General features: G+C 46.4%; 1 protein-coding gene across 2 annotated transcripts in view; it reads right to left on the bottom strand.

The window, feature by feature from the left end:
* LOC119161196 (box C/D snoRNA protein 1) overlaps positions 1-25210 on the bottom strand; it is a 49702-nt gene that overhangs the window by 5223 nt on the left and 19269 nt on the right. For both annotated transcript variants that reach the window (XM_037413557.2, XM_037413556.2), the window contains 2 exons: positions 17136-17297; positions 1301-1425 (listed from right to left, as the gene is read on the bottom strand). In XM_037413557.2, coding sequence (XP_037269454.2) covers positions 1301-1425; positions 17136-17297 — 287 coding nt within the window. The remainder of the gene's footprint in view (positions 1-1300; positions 1426-17135; positions 17298-25210) is intronic.

Genomic DNA, 25210 nt, shown 5'->3' with positions numbered 1-25210 from the left:
CGCGGCCTTCTTTTCTCGTAATCGTTTAACCACAACAGTGGTATCTGCTGCGATCTCGAGAGGCACCCAAAAGCGTGCGCTACGATGCACTCTCGCAACTTCGTGGCAACCTCGCATGACGACTACAACGACGACGCTGATATTGCACTATGCTACCACCGAAGCGTCAAAACAAACCGTCAATAACAAGATCAATGACAAAATACGGTTGCCGTTTCGCTGTTGACATGAAATGTTACTGTAGAAAAAGGTAGCCCATGTCTTGCGTTTTTTGAAGTATGCGGAAATAACAAGCATGAAAGCGAATTGCAACCGAAGAGAGAATCGGGGGGGTGCGACCACATTGCAAAAATCGTCACGATCTTTTGTGAGCAACAAGCCGCCCTTTGCGACAGCCATGGTGACAACAAACCCTGCCGATGTCGCTCGAAAATAACGAGCATGTGAGTAGTCTTTAATGTTTCGTATTTGCAGGAAGCGACCGTCAGTTGGCACGGGCAATTTCGTGACCTTCGCTCGCTTTGTGCTTATCAGCTGTGATGTCTCTACACTCACACCGTTCGTGAACGCTGCTGTGGCGCACGGATAATAATAAAAAAAAAGACGGGATGTGCCGCACAAAGATAGAAAGCAGAACAATACGGCAGCGGGCGAAGCGGGGGAAGAGGAAGCAAGCCGAGGAGGGTTGGATAATGATAATAAATAAAACGGGAGAGATCCAACAAGCAAGGAGGTGTCATGTGTCAGCGGGACGGCAGTGGCAAATGTAGAGGGTGCGTTTATTACAGGGGAGAAAAAAAATCCAGATTTTGCAGACTGAAGTTGGGGGTGCATTTATTATACAAGTGCGTTCATTAACGAGTAAATACGGTATATAACATGATAGTGTGAAAGAGCCCTTGTTGAAGAAATTTTGCTGTTGAGGTCGGTGGCATTGGTTGTGTGGGAAACATTTGCACGTCCTTGAGCAAAAAACTACAATACAGTAGATGCAAACAACAACACTAACGAATTTGAGCCAGAATCAAAGGTAGGCATTCCAGGCTGTGTGCTGGTATATAAAGTTAGCTGCGTTTTCTGACCATGGTAAAAAAGTGTTCCAGGACCCCTTTAAAACTAGCCACTTCATTGGTGGGGCATGAGATGACTCTGGTTTGCCCAAAGCCAATAATGCAAAAACCTTTATCTATTTAAGTCACACCATCTTACACCCCCCATGGAGACCCAACATAAAATATGTGCACAATTTATATTTTGTGCACTTCCAAAAGACACAATCAAAAAAGTCGATTTCACTAACCTGGACTAATAAGGTTGAACTGAGACAAATCTTCTGTGAGAACGACAGTGAAAGTTGGATATTCCACGACGACTTTTCCTTTCAGGCAGGCCTCTAGACTCATTGAAAAGTCTAGGTTGTAATAGCTGAAACAGGAAACGAATGGCAACTCAAACATCTATTTTCAACTAAAGTTAATGAACTTACTATCATTGAGCAATTACTAAAGAATAATGCAATGTTGGAGTATAATGACTCATGGCTGAGAGTAATACTTTATGCATTCAATTACCATAGGTATTCAAAAGCGCAATACTATGCACAAAGAGAATAATCAAACCTTGAATTATTTTAAGGGGAGATGTGGGTCTGAAATATTTTTTTATTAATTGTCTGAATTGAATGAAATTTAATACACTTATTCAGTTTATTCTGCAGATTACAAATCTCTAAGTAGATTTTCAATAGCTGCATCAGAACAAAAGATACTAAATTTTTATAATACACAATAAACCTACATATTTCTTATGGGGCTTTTTGGCAATTTCACCATGCCAAACACAAAAACAAAGTATATATCCACATTGCCAGAGAGCTGGTCTAGCCGGTGATGCTAATTTTATTATTTGCAAAAAACTTTAAATATAAACTAAATGAATACAAACGTAGTGAAACATGTCTGCCTTATATTGTTGACAATCATAATGAATTACAATTTGGTGGACTATGTTACATCTAAAATCATGAAACTGAGAAAAATGCATTTGAAGTGTTAGTTTTCCATAAATTGATGTGGTATTGCAACATAACTGTATAAATGGCATGATTATGTAGCTTTGCCCTTCAGGAACAAGATAATGTCATATATGTTACAATAATGTCACAGGAACCATGAAAAATTTGCTGTATTAGCACGCATAGTCCTTGTAAATAGTGCAAGAAAGCTGCTACCAAACACTTGTATTTCAACTTGTATTGTATTTCAAACATTGTATTTCATCTTGTATGTGTACACTGTGCATAAAAATGACATGCCTATGGGGTCTGTGCTGTCACTATTTGCCCCTAGGTCAGGGTCACAAGAATAAAAAGAGAAAAAATAACATCATGTGAATTCTCACAATGACAAGGGCTTGAATCTACACTTAACTGCTGACCAAAACTGTAAGCACTGTCCACTCTTGGCTTGTGCCTATTCACGAACTTGTTTTCCGTGGCATTCCTGGCTGCATGGTCTTTGTTACATATATAAATGACGTTATTGATGAATCTCCAGTCACCCTCAGTGAAGCAAATCGCTCAACGCGCATGCCGCACGCTGAGCATGCCATCACGAGTTTCACACTGAAACTGAAGTTCTCTTTTCTTTACTCCTGGACACTGTCACCACCGTCGGCGCAAATCACAAGCCCGAGAAGGTAATGAAACACGCTCAAATGTACGATAGAGAATTCTGTCTTAATTTGGTAATGACTATATGAATAAAATAGTATTTTTCTTTGCAATCAGAGCAATGTATAATTATACTGAAAACACTGGAAACACTCACACAAGCATGGCATATCATCAAAATCCTGTGATAAAGACACTAGGTTTCAAAACAATAGACCTCATGCAAAATTGCTATTATCTGTCAGCCGTCGTGTGCATACAGCGATGTTAGAGGCTCAGCACAGCACAGTACGCACAGTCCGCGTGTGTTTACGTATGTGTGTACATAAGTCGTATCGACGTGAGGCGTGTATTGGCTGATAATTGTAATGTGAATGTATTGCTGCATCCCTTGCTGCACACAGAGAGGAAATCTAACTGCTGAAGAAAAAAAGGTAAGCCGTAAACTTTGGTCTTTGTTATTTTTTCAAGCTGATAACGTTTCCAGCATGTGCTCCGGCTCTTAAAACTCTTAAAACACATGTTTGCGTTCTCCTTTCCAAGCAAGTAAGATGTGCAATAGCAGTTGTACTCTTGTTCCCTCGCATTGCGGCATGCCAAATCAAGACAGTTTTTGCAACGTTTTTCCTGTCAGCCATTTAACAAGTGAAGGCGACTCATATGCTTCACGCAGAAGCCACATTCAGGCAAGGAGCTTTATCGCAGCTAATTGTGCGCGCCTACATTTCATTGAATTTAGGAAGCAGTTTGATCAGCTCATCAACAACGGAAATCTCACCTCGGCTGAAAAACTTGATTATCTGGGGCTCTTCCTGAAAGGCGACACGAAGGCCGCCATAACAGGGTTTCCTACCACCAAAGCATGTTATGAAGATGTATTGGCAATGTTGAAACAACATTTCGGCGACAAAAAGCACCTGAAACAAGAGTACTTTTCGAGGTTGCGAAGACTCACTCCACTACGGTTTTTTAAGGCAGTGATACAATTCGGCAAGCTCTAGGACCAAGTGCTTATTAATGCGTGGGTCCCTGAAGCGCTTGGCTTTAGCGAAGAGTCTTTTTCATCAATGTTATGCGAGGTTTTGCTGAGGTCTTTGCCGCATGACATTGTCGTAGCATACCATCCTGGGTGACCCAACATGAAAGTGCTAATAACCTTCAGCATGCCACAAAACTTGAGCGTATCCTTCACTTTGTATTGAATTGGAAAGCCTAGAGAAAAGTGACTTTGGGGAACAGAAAGGATACGACGAAACAGCCTATTCTAGAAATAACGGTTGTCGCTTTAACAATGCGACCCCATCGTCGATTCTTCACAATCAAGCTTGAAAGCTACCTTTAGATACAGGCTGCATTTTTTGCAAGTCTGCGCAGCACTTCCCGGACTCCTGCTACAGAGACCTGGCACTATCAGAGAAGAACAAGCTTCTCTTTGGTGACATGAAGAGCTTTCGCTGCACAACGAAAGGTCACCGAGCAAAAGATTGCAGGCGTAGGATTGCATGCTCGGGATGCAGAAGTCGTCATGCGGGATCCACAAAAGCTAAGCCGACGTGCACGTGAAGACGTCTAAGGCAGCAGTACAACCGTATGTGCTGCTACCACCAAGCACAACGCAAGGGGTGACACTTTGACATGTGTGCTCCTACAAACTTTCCACACATATGGTGTTACCGATTATTCGTGTCGCTACATCAGAGCCTTGTTTGATGGAGGAAGTGAATGCACATTCGTAAGTAAAGCACTTTCAAAGCAATTGAAGTTAAAGTGTCTTGGCTTTGCAACTATTGCAATCAACACTTTCACCAACGTCAGCAGTTTCACACCGAAAAGACTCCGAATCGTAGAGCCTCACCTCAGAAGTAAACACTCCAACATGGAAGTGACACTGAAAGCCATCGAGATACCCCCTCACATTTGCCGACATATATCAGACAGCACAATGACTTTGGTGTTCGTCGCACCATCAAAAAAAAAAATGGGATACGATATCGCCGACAAGCTGCTCCACTCATCCATTGAGAAGGAAAACAACATAAGACTGCTGATTGGCTCGAACCAGATGTAGACAGGCGAAATGTACAGACAGGAAAGCGAGGAAAAACAAATTGCCATAACTTGAAGTTCAGATGGACAATCCAAGAGAGCACGAAACACTCATCGCCAAAGGCAGTTGACTCCCGAGTCGTGGTATGCACGTCGAAAGCGTAGAGGTAAATGAAGAGCTAATCCGGTCATTTTGGGGACTAGAAAATATAGGAATATCTAATCCCGGAAACAAGAAGATCGAGATGAGCTCAACTATGCAACACTTCGAGGAAACAATAGTGCTGCGGGGAGGCAGATACGAAGGGTCACCACCCTGGTAAACCGAGTTTTAACTTGTGACAACAAGGAAATAGCCACTACCAGACTGAAGAAACTTTTGAGATGTTTATCGAGCAGACAGGGTCTCCTGCAGACTTAGGATGCCACAATACGTGACTCTATGCTAGCCGGACATGCAGAAGTAGTAACGGACCAGAACACACCTACAAATCCGGCAAAAGTTTACTACATGCCACATAAAGAAGTTATCTGAGGCTTTGACAACAATGGTGCAAGTCGTCTTCGACGCGTCCTGAAAGACACGAGGATGCAAGTCACTTCAAGGGACCCTGCAACACTTTTTGAGCATGGTCAGGAAACGCTGCCGATCTGTAGCAAAGGCACCCGAGAACACGCAAGCCAAATATTATAGCGCAGCACGCGGCCTGGAATTCACAATAAATTATCAAAGTCAGCCAAAAATTGCTTCCTCTTCTTTCGAGAAATGATGGAAGACGCTCAAAAATTGCACATAGAAGGCCATCTATCAGCCATTGGTTGATTTGAACAAGGTGCCCTCGGTCGTTACAGCGATCACCATGGGAGGCTGCGACATGTCTGTACGTGTGAACGCAATCACACGAAAAAAGCCGTGTATTCGATGAAAAAAGAAAAAGTACTCAAAGTCACAGTGCGTGTGTGACGTATTTTCTTTGCCCCTGCCATCCCTCCTTGCTTAGCCTCCAGCGCTTTCGCTGGGACGAGAGCAGAAAGAATGCGATTGGCAGTGTGCAACAATTCTTTGTAACTCCACTCGTACTAAACGAATTCTTAAAATTTTTGCAGCGTTGAATTCGTGGGGCAATAAGCTCTTTTGGTGAATCCACTTCATGGTTACTTAAAAAAGTGTTTCAGGGCCCCTTAAATGACTGTTTAGGGAAAGGCGACCAAGACCTCGTGAGGATATTGCTGCACTTCAGAACACACCCCATCGTTGTAATGGCGGATATCGAGAAGGCTTTTCTTCAGATTTCAATAAAAGAAGAAGACAGACATGCCTTTCGATTTCTCTGGTTCGAAGAAGGCAATGATACCGGGTTTCAACAGAAGCAACCACAGGAATGGAGAATGACCAGAGTACCTTTAGAGCGACTTGAAGCCCATTTCTGCTAACAGCAACCATTCTTCATCACATTAGAACAGAACCACCGAGTATGGCCTTGACTGCCAAGACATTGAGCAACTTGTTCTACGTCGACAACTTAGTGACAGGAGCTGACATGGATGACGAAGCTGCCGAGTTTTGTAAAAAAAAAATGGAAAAGCTCATGCTCCTGGTAGGAATGAATCTCCACAAATAGAAAACAAACTCTGCAGAGCATATGAACCTGTCGGAAAGCGATAACCAATCAACCAGCCTCACGAAGCTTCAGTTAAAATACTTGGAAATACTAGAAAGTCCCCAGAGCGATGACTTCAGCTTCTCAATGGCCAATCTTCTTGCTTTCCTTAAAGCAAAAGCAGACACGAAGAGGTTTGTTCTGCAAGCAGTGTCAAGAGTTTTCTACCTGATGGGATTCCTTGTGCCATACAAGGTGCAAAAAATCTGCACACGCGGAATTAAATGGGACAAGTGTTTGCCTGAAGATTTACGAGAAGAATAGCAAGATTTGGTGAACCAGCTGACAAAGCTTCAATCAATTAAGGTTCCGTGCTACGTCAACAGCGACAGAGAGAAGCTGCCCCACAAACAAGAAGTGCATGTTTTTAGCGATGCAAGTCCATTAGCGTACGGTGTGGTGGCCTATATCGTGGCTTACAAAGCAAGACGACCCCACTTATTAGTCACAAACTCACACTTTGCGTCCATAAAGACTGTAACTTTGCCTCGTCTAGAACTTCTAGGGGCATTGATAAGTGCAAGGTTGACGAGTTTCATATCCAGTGCACTTCCGGGCTACCAGCTGCGCGACACAATGTGTCGACAATAACGCTGTCATGGCTTAAAGGCGATGAATGATTATTATGTGGGGTTTCCCGCCCCAAAACCACCATATTGCCGCGACAGGTTGGCCACGTTCAAGTAGCCTGCCGCAATCATCGTGGCAAGAGCACAAGCAAGACCCGGCTGGCATGCGCCACGCGTTCGTGCGCTCCGGCAACGAGGAAGAGGAAGATAGTTGAATCTGTGCCACTCGGCTACTCGGACTTGAACACCCCAGTCTTTAGAATCGTGGGCACAAGTTCGCCCTAATAAATACGCTTGTTTTCTTAACCTGTCTGCCTCAGCATCGCTACATTTCTGGTGGAGTTGCTGGGTTATGAATCGAAGCCCCGTGATCTCAAGACAGCGTAGCCCCGACGACCAGCGTATCAACCCCGTGGAAGTGACTCCTGTACACCAGAGGGCAAGTCGCCGCCTTCGAGGTGACTCACCTGAGTTCGGTCCTCTTCACTTTACACCAAGGGGAATTCAAACGATGGATGCCACCACTATGACTACCCAGGTAACACCGGCACAAGTGTTCATTAGCCAACCGCACCAGCCGCCAGTATTCCACGGTGACTCGTACGAGGATGTTGAATATTGGTTGGACCTGTTCAAGAGAGTGGCGAGCTTGAATGGATGAAACGAAAGAGAGAAGCTCCGTCCCGTATACTTCGCCCTGGAAGACTTCGCAAAGACATGGTTTGAGAACCATGAAACCTCGTTGTCTACCTGGGAGGTATTTCGTCGACAAGCGGTGGCTACGTTCGCGAATATAGACCGGAAAGAAAAGGCGGAGGCTGCTCTTCAATCGAGGAACCAGCTCACGAACGAGAGTGCTGCTATGTACATTGAGGACATAGTCCGTCTGTTCAAGCGGGCGGATTACAACATGGCTGAGGATAAAAAGGTGCGCCATCTAATGCGCGGAGTGAAGCAAGAGCTGTTCGCCGTTCTCGTCCGCAACCCTCCAAGCACAGTTGCTGAGTTTTACTCGGAAGCGACAGCCATCGAAAAAACACTGGAACAGCGGGCTCGGCAGTACAACCGGAATCTTAACTGCGCATCAGCACAGGTATTCTCCAGAGGCGTGCGAAACGACGTTGAAGCCCTGCGAGAGCTCATTAGATCAGTTGTTAGAGAAGAACTGAGCAGACTGCAAATGCCCCAGACTCCGACTGCACTATCCATTACGGACGTTGTTCGTGACGAACTGAGGCAGGTGATACGAGAGCCAGAGCGTGAGCTGCAGCCGGTTCGACCTATCCGAACATACTCTGAGGTTGTCAGACAACCCACCGTACACAGCAATGCAGCAGTTGCGATGGTGACGACTCCTCTCCCACCTGCGGCACGCAGCGCACCTCGTCCGCGGGAACCAACAGCTACCTATCTGCCCCCAGGAGCACGTAGCACACATCACTATGTGGAGCGTAGGCCCAGGAAAAGTGACGTCTCGCGTGATCACGAGCGCCGGCCTCTGTGTTTTCATTGTGGGGAAGCGGGTCATCTGTACAGATTCTGTCCTTACCGACAGGCTGGATTAAGAGGCTTCCCGTCGTATGCACCGTGCCCCCGAAACGGCGAACGACCAGCGGAGATTGAGGAGTACTTGTCTACGCGCCAGAACTCGCCAACTCTACGCCAACACCGGTCACGATCACCATCGCCTATGCGCTACCGGTCATCCAGCCCACGTAGACCTTCAAGGCAGCCTGGTCATCGCTCTCCAAGTCCACTCCCGGAAAACTGAAGCAAGCGACCTGTGGAGGTGAGGCCGCTGATAACGTCAGTTACGAAGATCCTCCAATATGGTTTGAGGGTGATGACGGTGTATTTTCGGTAGATGGGCGCAGCAACGAAAACGTTACTTCAGATTTGCGGTTGAGAATGGAAGGATGGGAGTTGAATGCCTTAGTCGACACCGGTGCTGATTATTCAGTGATAAGTCACAAGATGGTGAAAAAGCTAAACAAAGTTGTGACACAGTGGAGTGGATCGCAGATACGCACTGCAGGTGGTCACATTATTACGCCCCTTGGCAGATGCACTGCAAGACTTGAAATACGGGGCTTTATTTACGTGGCCAATTTCATTGTGCTGCCAGAATGTTCAAGGGAACTCATTATAGGAATGGATTTTTTGCGAGCTAATGGCGCCGTAATTAACCTGCGTAGATCCAGCGTGTCGTTTTCGACTGAACGAGCTATACCTGTGGAGGAATCTGAGGAACGACGCCTAACTGCTCTACGTGTTGTTCATGATGACGTAACTGTGCCGCCACGCTGCAGTATAATGGTGCTCGTAGAAAATGACGCATTGTACAACCGCGAAGGCATAGCGGATACAAATGTAGGGCTGTTTTTGAACAAAGGTGTCTGCGTTGCTAGGGGTCTTGTTCACTTGACGAAAGGCCGTGCAGATGTCCTACTCACAAATTTCTCCAATGAACTTCAACACATCGCTAAAGGCACGGCTATTGCCTATTTACACGACTTCTGTATGGTGACTGAACTATGCAGCTTAACGACATCAACCACTCGACCAGTGGCCTGCAACATCGACACATCCGTGACCGTCAATCAGAGCCTTCCGGACAGTCAAAAGAAACAGATTTACGCCTTGGTAAAAAAATTCTCCGATTGCGTTTCAAGTGCCTCCAAGGTCCAGCGCACGTCAATCACGAAACACAGAATTATAACGCAAGACGACACGAGGCCAATATGCCAGCATCCATATCGAAGTCACAGAAAGAACGGGAAGTTATCAAGAAGCAAGTGGAGGAGATGCTTTCGGATGATGTCATCCAGCCTTCGAATAGTCCATGGGCGTCCCCCGTAGTGCTCGTTAAGAAGAAAGACAACACACTTAGATTCTGTGTCGACTACAGAAAACTGAACAGTGTAACTAAACGAGATGTCTACCCCTTGCCACGTATTGACGATACACTAGATCGGTTGCGATCCGGAAAGTTTTTCTCCTCCTTAGATCTGAAAAGCGGATATTGGCAAATAGAGGTTGACGAGCGGGACCGTGAAAAAACGGCATTCGTAACAACAGATGGCCTCTACGAATTTAAAGCGCTTCCATTCGGCCTCTGTTCCGCACCAGCAACGTTCCAGCGAATGATGGACACTGTCCTTGCCGGATTGAAATGGCAGTCATGCCTAGTGTATTTGGATGACGTGGTGGTATTCTCTGCAACGTTTGACAAACATCTAGAGCGACTACGCACAGTATTGGAAGCCATCCGGTCAGCGAAATTGACAATAAAACCCGAAAAATGCCACTTGGGCTTCGGAGAGCTGCGATTCCTTGGACATGTCATTAGTTCCGATGGTGTTCGTCCTGATCCCGAAAAGACAGCCGCTGTTCAGAGGTTCCCCACACCCAGAGACAAAAAGTCAGTGCGTCGATTTTTGGGTTTATGTGCCTACTATAGGCGATTTGTTGAAAATTTCTCAAAGATTGCGGATCCTCTTACAAAACTGACGAAAGACGACGTGCCCTTCACATGGGAAAGTGAACAACAGAAAGCTTTTGACGAATTAAGAAAACGACTACAGTGTTCACCAATACTTGCCCATTTTGATGAGACAGCCGACACTGAAATCCATACCGATGCCAGCAATGTCGGCCTCGGCGCCATCCTTGTCCAATGGCAAAATGGTCAAGAGAAAGTGTTAGCCTATGCCAGCCGCAAACTATCAAAAGCTGAGGCTAACTACTCTGCAACTGAAAAAGAGTGCCTCGCAGTCATTTGGGCAATAAACAAGTTTCGACCATACCTTTATGGTAGACCGTTCAGAGCTGTCAGTGACCACCATGCTCTATGCTGGCTGGCAAATCTCAAGGACCCGTCAGGTCGACTAGCAAGATGGAGCCTCAGGCTGCAGGAGTATGACATTACGGTCGTGTACAAATCTGGAAGGAAACACAGTGATGCCGACTGCCTGTCACGCTCTCCCGTCGATCCAAATGTACCTGAAGAGGAAGACTTCCCGTTTCTAGGCGTTGTAGACGCATCCGAAATCGCTCAACTACAACGAGATGACCCGGATTTGCTGGCGCTTATACAACACCTGCAGGGTCTCGACGTTGAAGTCCCTCGCATATTCTCCAGAGGGCTCTCCGCGTTCTGCCTTCGAGGAAGTGTCCTTTACAGGAGGAACTTCGAACCTAATGGTGAAACGTTTTTACTAGTCGTGCCCACAGCCATGCGAGAGGAAATTCTGCACGCATGCCACGACGAGCCAACATCTGGACACATGGGTGTGAGCCGAACATTCGCCAGGATTCGCCTGAAATACTATTGGCCTAAGTTGCTCGCATCAGTGCAGCACTACGTGAAAACTTGTCGTCAATGTCAACGACGCAAAACTCCACCCGTAAAACCAGCCGGCCTTCTCCAGCCAATAGACCCTCCAGATGCCCCATTCCAACAAGTCGGCATGGACTTCCTAGGACCTTTCCCGACATCGTGTGCAGGCAAGAAATGGATAGTCGTAGCCACAGACTATCTGACCCGTTATGCTGAGACTGACTCTCTGTACAGTGCGACAGCTGCCGAAGTCGCCAAGTTCTTTGTGAACAACATAGTGCTCAGACATGGTGCGCCCATGGTCGTTATTACGGATCGGGGCACCGCATTTACTGCAGACCTAATGCAATGCCTGATGCGCATGACAAATACCGATCACAGAAGAACAACGGCGTATCACCCTCAATCAAATGGCTTAACCGAACGCCTCAACCGAACTCTGACCGACATGCTATCAATGTATGTCGATGTTGAACATAAACAGTGGGATGAAATATTACCCTACGTAACATTCGCATATAATACAGCCGTTCAAGAAACAACCCACGTTGCTCCTTTCGAACTAGTATTCGGCCGAAGAGTGACCACCCTGCTGGATGCCATGTTACCACTACAGGACGAAAGCAGCTATCCATCTGACTTAGATGACTTCTTGCAAAGAGCCGAAGAAGCACGGCAAATGGCAAGATACCGAATACGCCACCAACAGCACGTCGATTCTAGTCGGTACAACAAGCGACGCAGTGACGCACTTTATTATCCCGGTGACAAAGTGTGGATATGGATACCAGTGCGCCGCCGCGGACTCTCTGAAAAGCTTCTTTGCCGATACTTTGGCCCTTATGAAGTACTCAACCGTATCAGCAACGTCACTTATGAAGTCAGAACCGCTGGACACGTGACTTCAAGACGCCGCAATCCCACGGAAGTGGTACACGTAGTCCGCATGAAACCCTATCATGACAGATCGTCGAAAAACGAGTGAGAGTGCGCATGTATCTTTTCACTGTCTTAAGCATCGGGACGATGCGTCTGAGGAGGGGGATAATGTCGCGACAGGTTGGCCACGTTCAAGTAGCCTGCCGCAATCATCGTGGCAAGAGCACAAGCAAGACCCGGCTGGCATGCGCCAGGCGTTCGTGCGCTCCGGCAACGAGGAAGAGGAAGATAGTTGGATCTGTGCCACTCGGCTACTCGGACTTGAACACCCCAGTCTTTAGAATCGTGGGCACAAGTTCGCCCTAATAAATACGCTTGTTTTCTTAACCTGTCTGCCTCAGCATCGCTACAATATGATTATGAAAGACGCCGTAGTAAAGGGCTCCAGAAATTTTGACCACCTGGGGTTCTTAAACGTGCACCCAAATCTGAGCACGCGGGCGTACAGCATTTTCACCTCCATCAAAAATGCTGCCACTGCAGCCAGAACTCGATCCTGCGACCTGCGGGTCAACAGTTGAGTACCTTCGCCACTAGACCACCGCAGTGAGGATGGCTTAAAAGGGATGCATAGAAGTGGAAGCAGTTCGTTCGCAACAGAGTCACAGAGATACAAGAGTGAACCGAGCCTTCTGCTTGGAAGTATGCTCTGGTAATGACAACCTTGCAGATCTGCAGAACTGAGGCGTATCTGTCGACCAGATAGCTAAGAGCACATTGTGGTAGCATGGGCCTAGCTGGCTTCAAGAACCTGAACATATGTGGGCATCACAACCAGTGCGAACAGTGAGTGAGGAATTCTTGAATTGTGAGAAAGTCGCCAATCAAGTATTCCTTACCATTCAAGCCTCGCCTCCGCTATTTTCAGTGGAGCACTACAGCAGACTTAACAAGCTTCTGAGAGTTACAGCATGAATGCAGAGGTTCGTCCATTGGTGCAAGCATCAAGGCAGTGGCAAACAAACTGGTCCACTTTCTGTGGAGGAGCTATCGAGCGTGGAGCAGTACTTGATTCGACACATGCAAGACGTATTTTTCAGCGCAGAAATAAAAGCTCTCACAGGAGTGTGAGAGCTTTGACTTTGAAACATCACGGGCTCCGTCTTGATGGCTCCTGTCAGCCATGTATACACACGCTCACTGTTGTTTTGGCGTAGCATCGCTGCATTAAACTCGCTAGTACCAAAGTACCCATGCACGTGTTGGACATCAGTTAAGAGAAAGTGTTTTCAAACCAATTTGCCTTTCTTGGGAAGCACCACAGTTCTCTGATAATTGCTAACGAACAGCCAACGTAAACAAATTGTTATGTATATGCTCAGCTCCAAATTCCTCGTCGTCTGTGATCGTTTTTCGATAGCAAGCTGGAGGTGCTTGATTCAGCTCTGATGCTTCATTCTCAGAAGCTGGAGAGCTGTTAACGTTCGTTTGTACTGATCATCATTTATCGTGGTCAAAAATTCACGAACGCTGTCATGGTTTTAAATATTGCTGACAAGTTATGGGATTGGATATGTACAAGAATTTTTTATACTTATGCTGTTTATGACGTCTATACATTCGAAACCCGCAATAACGAAACCCCGCGAGTACGAAATCCCCCCGGCAACGAAATATTTCTGAATCCCCGGCAAACGTTCATAGAAGCCCATGTATTACGTATCTCGCGGCAACAAAGTGTTTTTGGACAGCGATCCTGCATTAATGAATTTTCTACCATGGTGCGGGCCTTATTTTACCCTCCCGCCAAAGGTTAACTGTCGAAAATATGCTCGTATGCGAGTTATGCGCACTCAAAATTTATAAACGTCTGCTTTTGCCGCCCTAGCATGGGTACCGCCATTTTTGTTTACTTCAGGGGGGACGCGGCTTTGGGATTGCGAAAAATGGCAAAAAAATCTATTGTGTTTTTTTTTTTGAAAATCAAGTTTTCAGTTTCTAGAACCCTTTTTCTATCTGATTCCAAAATATCTACACTGAAAACCGCGCAGAAGTGCTTCGGAAAATTCATTTCACCCACCTAGGTAGCGGAACTTTTTCTGGAAATCGCAAGAAAACAGCAATTTTTAGGCTCATCGGAAAGAGCATTTCTCCGTGTTTAACTTTCACGCCTCAGCTGACTCCTCTCTTTAAAAACAAGTGCACAAAAAGCAAATGTCTGAAGGTCGTTTTGAGGCCTTTGATTGGCTGTGGCTGCCATGTTGCCTCAGCTCGCCTCCCCATTGGCCCGATGCTCACTTCGGGAGATCGTCGTCTGCTCCTTGTGCGTCGCGAGGACATGGCTCTCGAAAATTGCTACTTCGTGACGTGTTCACGGCTCGATGATCACTTAAGATATAATTACGCTTTAGTTAGGAGCAGTAGGTGGATGCACGATCAGGTTACTACGAGCGCGGCGCGTTATCGGATTCGTCTTTAGCGCTCACTCCGCCGACAGCGAGACTGCGGGCAGGAACGACGTGCTAGCGCACTCGTGGCGACGTGCTTCGTCGTAGCAACGAAGCTGCAAGCGGCGGCATGGTCAGATTACTACCAGTGGCCGCACCGGATGGACGATAAGATTACTACGGGCGAGCGCGTGGTCTACGAGCGCGGCGCGTCATCGGAGTTGGCTTTAGCCCTAACTCCGCTGACAGCGAGACTGCGGGCAGGAACGACGCGCTAGCGCATCCAAAACAACCCGCGGGTTGTTTTGGATGCGCTCGACACCCTTTGCTCCTTCTTCGGCGCACATGACGACGGCGTAGCAATGGACCACTTTTTCCAGTGCGAAGGAAGAGCTTTGAAGTTGTTGCATGGCAAGGGTCGGCAAAGTAAGTTGACCGACTTATGGCAATAAATTTTCGTTCTGCTGGTCATAACTGTTTTTATGTCTCATACTCGTGCAACAAAATTCTCGTGAAAAACCCCTGCCATTTCGTTATTGTGGGTTTCGACTGTACTTATTATTATTTTTTGTGACTAGATGAATAGTGCAAGTTATTTATTGCAATGGTCAGGGGATCTTATTATTTTTAGTAGGGCTTGGTGAATATTCCAAAGTTTCGAATATTCAGCGAATACTGGTTTTGTAATATCCGTATTCGATTCGATAACCACATATTCGAAAATTTTGAATAGTTGAACTAACTCAAATATTCTGTTCACGAATATTCGTTCGTGGGCTTGGGCATTTATTTGAATGCTTCAAATATTCAAACAAATAATATGGTATTCGAACTCGCATCGGTTAGAATTTAAATTATTGAAAACTTTGAAGTATTCGCAAGGAGCGAATAGATGCATATTAATCCGTGTGTACCACCTGTAAGGGTTGTTTCACTAAAGTGTAGGGGTGCTGAACCATAAAAGCACCTTTACAGGAGAAATCCGCTCTGCCGCACTCTTCTTTAAATTTAAAGGGGCCCTGCAAAACTGCTTGCCCAGCATCGAATATCCCTATGCTGAGACTCGCAAAAATAGCTTTTAAACAACTAAGCTGGAACCAGATGAGTCACAGCTTTTACTGCGGCCTCGGTAAGACGTTTGTAGCACAATTGAGCTCTAAATTTTACTTCTACTGCCTGGAAGAACAAGAAGTTACATGGTGGCAAAACGGCTCTTCAATCTACAAATGTTCGTCTAGCACCACACATGAGCTATTATTTTGACCAAGGGCCTGGAAAGATGCCACACACGCATCTAGGCTCTAAGTTATACTCCTCGTGCCTAAACCAAGAAGTCGCGGTGTTGTGTAAACACTGCTCACCGGCAGCACCACGCCTAGCTGTAGCAGACGACCCTTGTTCGCTTGGTTTGCAGCGCCGCGGCCATGGCGGGCACTGCAGCCGGCCGCCTGCTCTCCGAGGCGAAGCGGAGAGTTCCGAAACTGAAAAAGTATCTATAAACGTTGCGCTCGAGGCACTTTAACGCAGCGCCTCCAGAATACCATTCACCGATTTTCTTGCGCAGAACATCAAATAAATGTTTTGTTCACTCTCTCCACACGCAAGACTATCGTCTTTCGACGACTTTTGCAGATTAACATAGAGATACGGGGCCATTCTTTTTTAATTTTGGTTTGTAGTAGGTGGTGGTGGGGGAGGGGGGCATGCGCTTGTGGCGGAGAGAACGGCAGCAACGCCAGCTCGTAAAGTGTAGGCCCGCCCGCCCGCTTCACGCTCACTGGAGCAAGATAACGAGTGCTTGCTCTCACCTGGTGCGCCGTGCGTGCTGTGCCGCTTCGCGCTTCATCGGCAGCAGGGCAGCCGCGGAAGATGCATGCTCGTAACGAAATGCGGAGCAATATTCTTAGATTGTCCATGGGAAAAATTTGATATATGAAGGTTGTATCCCGCTGTTACTTTGTTACATAGAGGTCGCAAATACATATGCTTCTATAGAGCAACGGCAGGGAATAGAAAAACTTTGTTATATCGAGAAATTCGTTATATGGAGGTTTATTATAAGCAGGTTTAACTGTAGATGACATTCTACAAGTGATCATTGAGCCTCTTCCGTCATTTGTTGAGAAAAGAGAAAGCAATTTCTAGCTTATTTGAATAATTTATTGTGGATTCCAGGCCACGTTCTGCGCTATAATATTTGGCTCGCGTGTTCTCGGGAGCCTCTACTACCGATCAGCAGCGTTTTCTGACCATGCTCAAAAAGTGCTGCAGGGCCCGTTTGAATGGAACTGTAATGTGCTAAGAAAATGTGTTCTGTTTAACAGCGGCTCTGTTTACTGAGAGATGAACAGGGGTGCAGAATAAAAGTAGGAAACCAATCGTCCTGGAGGCATTTGTTCCATTTAAGCAGCCAATCTGTTTAACCGATTTCCATTTATGGAAATCTGTACTTTGACTGTACTTTGACCAGATAGATGCACTGCAAACAGATAGATGCACTGCGAACAGCAGTGTGCAACCCACCACTTTTCGGAAGCTGGTTTTTCTTCAACAGCCAGGAGGACGGAGACGCCCAATATTCCAGCAGCAATGTAGGGTTGCAGTGGGCCCCTTAGCTCTGGTCTACATGTTTGTAAGGTGAGGTGCTTCTCCAGGCACTTGGACAGGCTTTCCTTCTCGTGCACCCTGTATGGCAAAAGATAAATGACTGCCTAACCGCTCCTAACGTTTCAAACAATATACTATAACAGGTGACATTACAGATCAGGCTTTCTATGGAAAGTATAGCAGTGAAAAGGTTGAAGCCAAATAACTAATCTCTTAAAGATGAGAAAAATTGTGGAGAAAAAAACCTCAACTTTTCTTATATGAAACGTCTTATACACCAACGGTCAGATGCTACAAATCGTTCCACATCAGGAAGCAGTTCCCTTTGAGTGAAGAGTGATGCCAGAAGTGACATGCAAAATGTACATGCTTCATACTTCATGAGGCATCTGTTTATTGCACCACCTGTTAAATACTGGTGAAGTAAACACACTCCCACACACGTTATTTTTTGTAGCAGATAATTCAGAGGTATTCATGTAAAATTAAAAACATCAGTCACTGTTTCTGATCTGCATATGGTCCGATTTCTTCCACTTTCTGATGAAAGATTGCAGACATTGAGTGGAAATTATCACACAGAAGCCCTGGGGAACTCAGTGCAGTTCCTTGAGTTGTGCTGTGAGAAGCATTCCAGCTTATCCCCACCTCAAATAACACTGCGTGACATGGCGAATATAACATTAACTGTGGCAAACCAGTTCGTCAACCAGTTATTTCCCCAAACCAAAACTAAGCCAAAGCTAAATTGAGTGCATCGTACCCAAGCTCGAACTGAACCCATACTAAACATGCTATGGGTGTCTCAAATGATGAATAAACAGGCGGGAAGATTTAGCTCGATTTTGCTCAAGCAGGTGCCACAAGCCCTGTAGCTCTTGACAATGACCCTTTCGATACTATGGGGATAATTAACACTCGTGATAGTTAATTTTGTTTATGAAAGCTAGAGCATACCCTTTGACGCAATTTGGGTGCAAATTCGACACATTCTGCAAAAAATGTAGCAGGAAATATTAGCACAGTTCACATTCCAAAGTATTTGGTGCGGTGGCAGCATCCCTGCAATGACCCAGATGCTATGCAAGTTACAGAAAACTTCTGCAGAAGTCTTACTCATGCATGTTTGCAATACAGTTTATGTTATTTGTCATGTTCCCTCTGAAATAATTACTTTGCATATTTCAACCCTCACAGTGGTGGGAATGCCTTCCAGCACTTTGAAGCAGCCACTGGAGCACGCAGGGGCTTTCCATGACACACGCAGAGGAAGAAAATGTAGCTTTAATTTAGGTTATTGTTTTCTTAGTTTACATAATCATTTATACAGAAGCAATAAGTCCACAACACTAACACAATAATAAACAAAAGTAGGATTATGTACAGAAGTGATGACATAAGACAGTGAAAAATATTGCACCAACAAGCTGATTGCAGCATGAAGTTCATAACTGTGTGCACACACACACACACACACACACACACACACACACACACACACACACACACACACACACGTTCAAAGCTCATTACAATAAAACCTGGTCAATAGACACATACATGCCAAGAACCTGCCGGGAACACGGCTATGATGATGATGTGTGGTGTTTTGTGGCACAAGGGCCATTTGATGGCCAAATAGCGCCAGGTCATAGGACAAGAGATGTGAACAATGAATGTTTTGAGTGGCTGTATGAGGGCCTTGAAATTCCTCATGCTACGGCAGGTAAAACAAATATGGAAAGTAATAAAATTATGACAGTGACATGATATGTGGAGTGAGAAAGGGCGGCGAAAGGTTGTGATAATAAAAGTATGGCGGAGATATTTGGCACTACCACAAGTGTCTCATCAGCACTCTTGTGCCCAAGGACCGCGAAACAGGTGCTTTTTCTCTTTAACCACCGCAGCAGCAACCTCTTTTCAGAGGTGGCACTATGCTAAGCCTGGGTATATTACAGGAAAAGTGCGTACATCTCTTTAAAAAGCCAACACTGTTTTATGAGTTAAAAGTTCACCCTGCCAATGAACATTGCAGGGTGAAGTGATATGTGTTGTCGGTAGGGTAATGGAATGTGTCGTCTTCTTAGCATGTCTAACTGTTTACACTGGATTAAAATGTGAAGCACTGTTAGTGCTTCACCACATCTGTCACACAGTAGTGGATACTAAATACCCACTAGATGAAATTTATAAATGCGTAGTGTGTGTATGTCCTGTTTTTAGTCTTGTAAATGTTACCTATTTGCGACGTGATTTCGATACTAGTGGCCAATTACCAAGGTGTAGCTTGAAAACGTCTACTTTGTATTGTGTGTGTCTATTCCATGTACTCTGCCAGTAATCTCTGAGCTTTCGTTTGAGAGAGGGTTTCAGGTCAAGCACCAGGATAAATACAGGTATATTGGCAGTGCTTTCATGGACGGATGCAGCAAGCTGGTCCGCCATCACAATGCCTTGAATCTCACGAAGCCCTGGCACCTAGCACACTACAACATATTGTTTGAGTGAGCAGAATGTGAATAATAGTGAGTAAAGTGAGACAAGGGCAGTATTTTTGTGTTTTTAAGAGTTTGCAGAGCTTTTACTACACTAAGGGAATTCGTGTAAATTACTGCCTTTGTTGTTTTAATTGTTTGATGTGTTTAGCAGCCACAAGTATCGTGTAAGCTTCCACTGTGAAGATGCTTGTGTCTGGATGTAGAGCGCCAGCATCCGAAAAGGATGGGCCGACAGGTGCATAGGACACAAAAGAGTTTGACTTAGAGCCATCTGTATAGAACTCAATACGCATGTACAGTCGAGCCCACATATAACTGCCGCAGTTAAAGCGAACTTTCGCTTAAAAAGAATGATCCCGCGTGACTGTGGAAATATACATTATTTCAATGTCACAATATCGCACTTACAACAAACGTCTTGAGTGTTGCCAATCAGATACAGAGAGTTCCCAGGAAACCATTTTCGACCATCAATAAGCCATCGACGAGGTTCCCCTAGATCCTTATTGTTAAACGCCAACCCTGCCTCCGCACCCCTCTAGTTGTCGCTCTCCTCAGCCATTTTTTGTTATGCACCCCTACGAACTTGTCCCCCATTACTCTGAGCACCCTGCATCGTCAGATGAGGCCCGTGTTCTCACACTGCCACTGATCTTTCGAAGACCGGTCGGCCAACTATAGTCTCCCCTCAGTTGTTGATCGCTGGTTTTGTTACACTATCGTTGACATCGCTGACCTGGAGCGACCAGACCATTTGCCAAGATAGTGTGCGTCTTGGTCTTGTCTGCATCGGTGTTGTATCGTTTGAATGCAAGGGGTAGCGCTACTCCAACGACTTTGACAATTCCTGATTCGTTCCGTGTTTCGGACCTGTTTCCACTCCCTCCGCATGCGTTCAAAAGCATAAAAACGGCTTTTACCCAGAACGAATCATGAATTATTGAAATCAGCGGGGCTGCGCAAGTCCACTGCCACCACAATGCGATTATTTGACCTCTGCGCGTGCAGACCTCTCTCTTAAGTTTTCCTACGTGCGAGCTGCACGTTTCGTGTACCCTGCAAGTAAGCTACCCGACCTGGCTTCCTCCCGCGTGTTTTTGGTTTTCAAAGTCTTCTTCCCACCACTATTTGCTCGCCTCTCGCTCGTTATCGCAACTCCGCCTATCTCCACCCGCTCCGGGACGCCAGCCACGCTGGCTGAAATTCAGAAGTTTCATTTTCGGAGTAGAAATGGGCCCAGAGAAGTTCTATGCGTGCTGGCTTCTACGTCGCGCATGCACGTCTGGCTCCCTGTTGGCGAGCGTGTGTGGTCAGGATGGCGGACGGGAAACCTTCTGAGCTTTTTTCTGCCGCTCAACAAAACGTCGAAAGTGTGACCACTTGGATTGGACGTAATTCGCACGTTTAAGGGGGGACGTGGCAAGTAAAACTAATTTTTTTATTAATGTACTGTTTGTGATGAAATTTGGTGTGTGTATGTGGATGATTGTGAGGATTCCAAATATGAAAACCGTTTTCAAATACCTCTTGTACTTTTTGAGTTACAAGCATAATTATACTAATTAATGCTCTTCACACTTAAAGAGATAATTATTGCTAAATGAAATTATTTTTTCATATTATTATGTTCCCAAAGCATCAACTTGTGCAAAGAAGCTATTAGTTGATTTTTCTAGTTCTTGTAACCATAAATAAAATTTCCAAAACATGGATGTTGTTTTGCGCACACATCGCAGTAATTATAAAATGTGTTCTAAAAATTTTAAATGATGAGTAAGAAGAGAGATAAAGCTTTATTGCACTGCTAAAGGCCTCCTGAGCCTAGTGCAAAAAACGGAACGACTCTATCAGTCTTTGTTAAAAAATGACAGATGTTCTAGCGAAGGCACATAGGCGAAAATCAAGAGTTGAGAAAACCGACTTTGAAAGTTCACTCTTGTTTGGAAGTTCACAACATGCCTAAAACACTCAGAATCCTCCTGGGCAGTAATCCTGAGATGCTGTGGCCTTGGCCTCTGTAGAGCGCAACCCAGTTTTGCGCTTCTTTGTCGTGGAACAATGCGCCTTTTGAGCCCTCTTCACCCTTTTGGCATCCTTTTCGGCTGCTCGCCGCAAAGAGCAGTCTCCTGGATTGAAGCCCAGTTGAGCAGTGATCTCTTGCAGCGCACTCTTGCAGCCACCATTGAAATGGCAGACTGCATCTGCAACTGCACTTTCCACACTTCGAAGGGAGGCGAACTGGCTCTTGGACTGGAGTGACCAAATGAGGCTGTTCATACTCTCCACAGCGTTCTGGGTTTTTCCCTGCGCACACCTTTCAAGGAGCTCTTTGTTCGAGAGGCGCTTGTAGATTGGCAGCAGTGCCACTCGCACGTGAGGGGGCAGTTTATGTTTGTGAGGCGGCAGCGGCTCTCCCTTGGCCAATGCCTGATTGTGCGGGCACCAGGAGTCAGTCCCACTTGGGCACAGGTCGTGGTGTGGATCCTGGTCTGTGGATGTTACATGGTAATAAGTGGCCATGATGGCCCTCTCCATGCCAGGAACATCGTTGGGGTGGCTCTTAATGGCCCAGCCATAATAATTCCTCAACTTCTTTATAAGGCCCTGCGTCAGCCGGCCTTTGCCACCCATGCTCAGTCCTCGGCCTTTGGATTTGTGCTCATCAAGAAGGTTGCGCAAGGAAGTGCCCATTCTTTTTTTCACATGGTTCACACACTCCTGTTTCTTAATCAACATGTAGCCATACACCTTGTCTTGCGTGAGGGCAAGGTACGTACGGCTGTCACCGTCGCAGAGCACATTGATGTATCGAAGCTTGTACTTGGTAAACGATCTTTCAAACATGATCCTCGCTGCTTCTACTTCCATTTGGCCTGCATTAGCATCGGTGTTCTTTTGGCACTGTGGCTTGTGTTTCTCAAGCCACTCCTCATAGTTGTCGTCACCAGGCTTGGGGCCAACAGCACAGCCTTGGCAGTAGTTGGACAGGACACAGTGGTCCAAGACCAAGCCTGTGTACAGCTCGATTACACAGCCCACGCCAATATGACTTCTGTGCCCCCTCGTCATCCACGTGCCGTCGTAAATGACGTCAATGTTGCCTGGCACTCCTCCTAGGTCCTTGTAAATGTCATGCACCTTCTGTGCACTTTCTGCTTCAATGCGGGTGGCAGCTGATGTGGTGGCAGGGTGGCTGTACTTCCTTTGCAGTCTCTGGTAGGACTTGTGGTGCAGTGCTCGATGCGAAATGTCCATCGCAGAAAAAATGTCATTTATGGCAGATTGTTTTCTGCCAACTGACTGCACAGCCCTCAAAGCACGCACGTTTACCTCAAAGGGGTTCGTTTTTTGTTGCCCGGAGCACCTCGGGGACGACCACGCACTGTTCACTATGCCACAATTGTCACAAAAAAGTTCCATCCTCGCCGCGAGTCCAAGGCAGTGCGTAGTCTCGAGGCGTATCGACCCTTCGTCGCACTTGTTGCACTTTACTGACGAAAGCAGACCGTTCAGCATCTTCTTATTTACAATGAAGAATGTGGAGTCCTTACCGCCGTCATTTTCGTCGCAGCCTTCGTTCAGAAGCTCGAGCTTCCGCTTTGAAGCGGACTTCGATGCTACGGCATCCAAAACATCCCGCCTTGTCTGCGCCCGCTGCGCGATTTCTTCACTGCTCGGAATCTGGGCCGAAACTCGCGATAGAATGTTCGACGCGCGCACGCCCGGAGTTGCAACGGCTGCCGACGCGGTGCCACCGCAATCGGGTTCGCGAGAGCGTCCATCACGGTCGACGGCATCCGGCGGTCTGACATACGACGATGTGGCACCTTCCACACTCTCGGCCTCACAACAATCAGCGAAGGGTCTGAGTAGAGGCTCCGTGACGCTTGAAGAGCATGCTCCGTCCGGAACTGCGACTGGGACGGCAGCCGCAGTCGTCTGCCCTTTGTTCCAAGCTTTCCGACGCTTGCCGTACTTGTGGACGCTCCGGAACTTTTTTTGCGACAACATAGCACCGCAGTATGAGCAAGCACTCAGAAGAGACCACTGATGTAAACAAAGCTTGGTAAAAAAAGCACGCGAACTATCACAAAAACAGCCAACTGGCAAAAAACGAAGCGCACGCCGGATGATTCTCGACTCGGCGGCCGCAGATGCGCTCGCGCTTCCAAGGTTGCCAAGGTGCGCGGCGCAGCTTTGACCAGTAAGAGGTCGCGCCTGCTACCACGTGACCCGCGCAGCCAATTGCCGTTCTTCGTTTTCGTTTTTTTTACTTGCTCCTCGCGCTTTTATTTTCACTCGGCGAAATACGAGACTGCGACCATCGGGAAGCCGGCTTTCTCCTCTTTCCAAAGCTACCAAAATGGCGGCCCACGGTCAACAACTTGGCGCGTTTGTGCGGCGTGAACAACACCGTTTCAGGGGCTTTTTTTTCGCACTTTTCGGCGACTAGCCTCGGCAAAAACACTATTTGCGGGATTTGTAGCGCACGTTTCGCTGTAATATTTTAGAACAAGGAAGTTGAAGGTCTGAAGATTACGAAAAAAAATAAATCAGAAAATCGCATATTTTGACCAAAATCGGCACTTTACTTGCCGCGCCCCCCCTTAAGATAGGTGCCGCGGTGTCAAGTGCTTGCCCATAATTGTTGACCACCCAGAAGCTAACTTGCCACTTAGGGTGTCCCTGAATTCAGCTGTGGAGATGAAGGCTTCGTGGGCGGTGGTGAGAGCTACGTGTGTGCAAAACTGTTTTCGCTAGGCTGATTTCGCCGACGTCAGACCTGATGCTGAGCCTGAAGCTTCCGAACAGGACCACTCCGGCGCCGATTTATGACAGCGCGTTGTCGACTTAGCCATGGGAGGGCGTGCGGGAGATCTGTTGCGATGATTTCATTATGGCCGGTAATGATGTCGACACTGCGCAATCGTGCACGAATGAGGGCATTGTGAATGAAGCACACTGTAAGAGCAATTTGGAGGAACCAGATGGCGAGGACGACGAAACTTTGGAGCCAGTGGCCACAAGCGTGCTTGTAGCAATCGGCTACATTAATAGCCTCAGCCACGGGCCTCGGCAAAGAGCACGCTGCAACTTTAAATAAACTCGAGGCCATCCTTATCACTATGGCTATTCGAAACACGTGCATCACGACTTTTTGGGGAAAAAATTTTTGTGCAACTTTCTTTAAAGCTGTATTTCATTTACTATGAACTTCGAGATACAGCGAATGAATGCCGCATCACGCTCAGGTTCGTTATAAGCGGGCTAGACTGCGGGCTCATTTGTATGAATTTCCAGGAAGTATGTGCAGATATGTGCAATGGGCATGTGTGTAAACGCGGCTAACTACACACTAAACGTAGTATACAATGACCATTAAGTACTTAAGCGTGTGCAGGGTTCCCCTTCTAGGAAATGGCAAAGGTTCGACGCAGCAACCCCCTCCATATCATGTCAATGTACGGAGGCTGACTTGCGTCCCTCCTA

Source organism: Rhipicephalus microplus, chromosome X, assembly GCF_043290135.1.
Source record: "Rhipicephalus microplus isolate Deutch F79 chromosome X, USDA_Rmic, whole genome shotgun sequence".
Taxonomy (NCBI): Eukaryota; Metazoa; Arthropoda; class Arachnida; order Ixodida; family Ixodidae; genus Rhipicephalus; species Rhipicephalus microplus.
The sequence above is the reverse complement of the archived record's forward strand: the minus strand, read 5'-3'. Positions and strand labels throughout refer to the sequence as shown.